At 39.6% G+C, this 326-nt stretch overlaps 1 protein-coding gene across 1 annotated transcript in view; it reads left to right on the top strand.

Annotated features, from left to right (window-relative positions):
- The window catches only part of LOC119593722 (transcription elongation factor S-II-like), a gene marked incomplete in the record, with an annotated part of 13827 nt that overhangs the window by 9938 nt on the left and 3563 nt on the right, over positions 1-326 (top strand). Inside the window, 1 exon segment of the mRNA XM_037942695.1 lies at positions 88-299. Within this exon segment, the coding sequence (XP_037798623.1) occupies positions 88-299 (212 nt within the window).

Below are 326 nucleotides of genomic sequence, written 5' to 3'. Positions count from 1 at the left end.
AATTACAGAAAGATATCTCCCTTGCTTTGTTTTGTCACAGTATTCTAAAGCTGATATCATTTATTTATATAAGCTTTTTCTTCTCAGAATTACCAGATGGCATTGTTGACACCCCAGAGAGTCTTGGAGAACAGATTGAGGAAGCCATTTATCAAGAGTACCGTAATACTGATGCTGCTTATAAAAACCGCCTACGATCTCGGGTGTATAACCTGAAGGACAGTAAGAACCCACAGCTGCGAGAAAATGTCCTTAGAGGTGTTATTTCTCCCAAGAGATTGGCCACCATGTCATCTGACGTAAGTGATGATATAAAATCGTGGTCT

Source organism: Penaeus monodon, chromosome 32 (assembly GCF_015228065.2).
Source record: "Penaeus monodon isolate SGIC_2016 chromosome 32, NSTDA_Pmon_1, whole genome shotgun sequence".
Taxonomy (NCBI): Eukaryota; Metazoa; Arthropoda; class Malacostraca; order Decapoda; family Penaeidae; genus Penaeus; species Penaeus monodon.
This window is presented reverse-complemented; position numbering and strand designations above follow the sequence as displayed.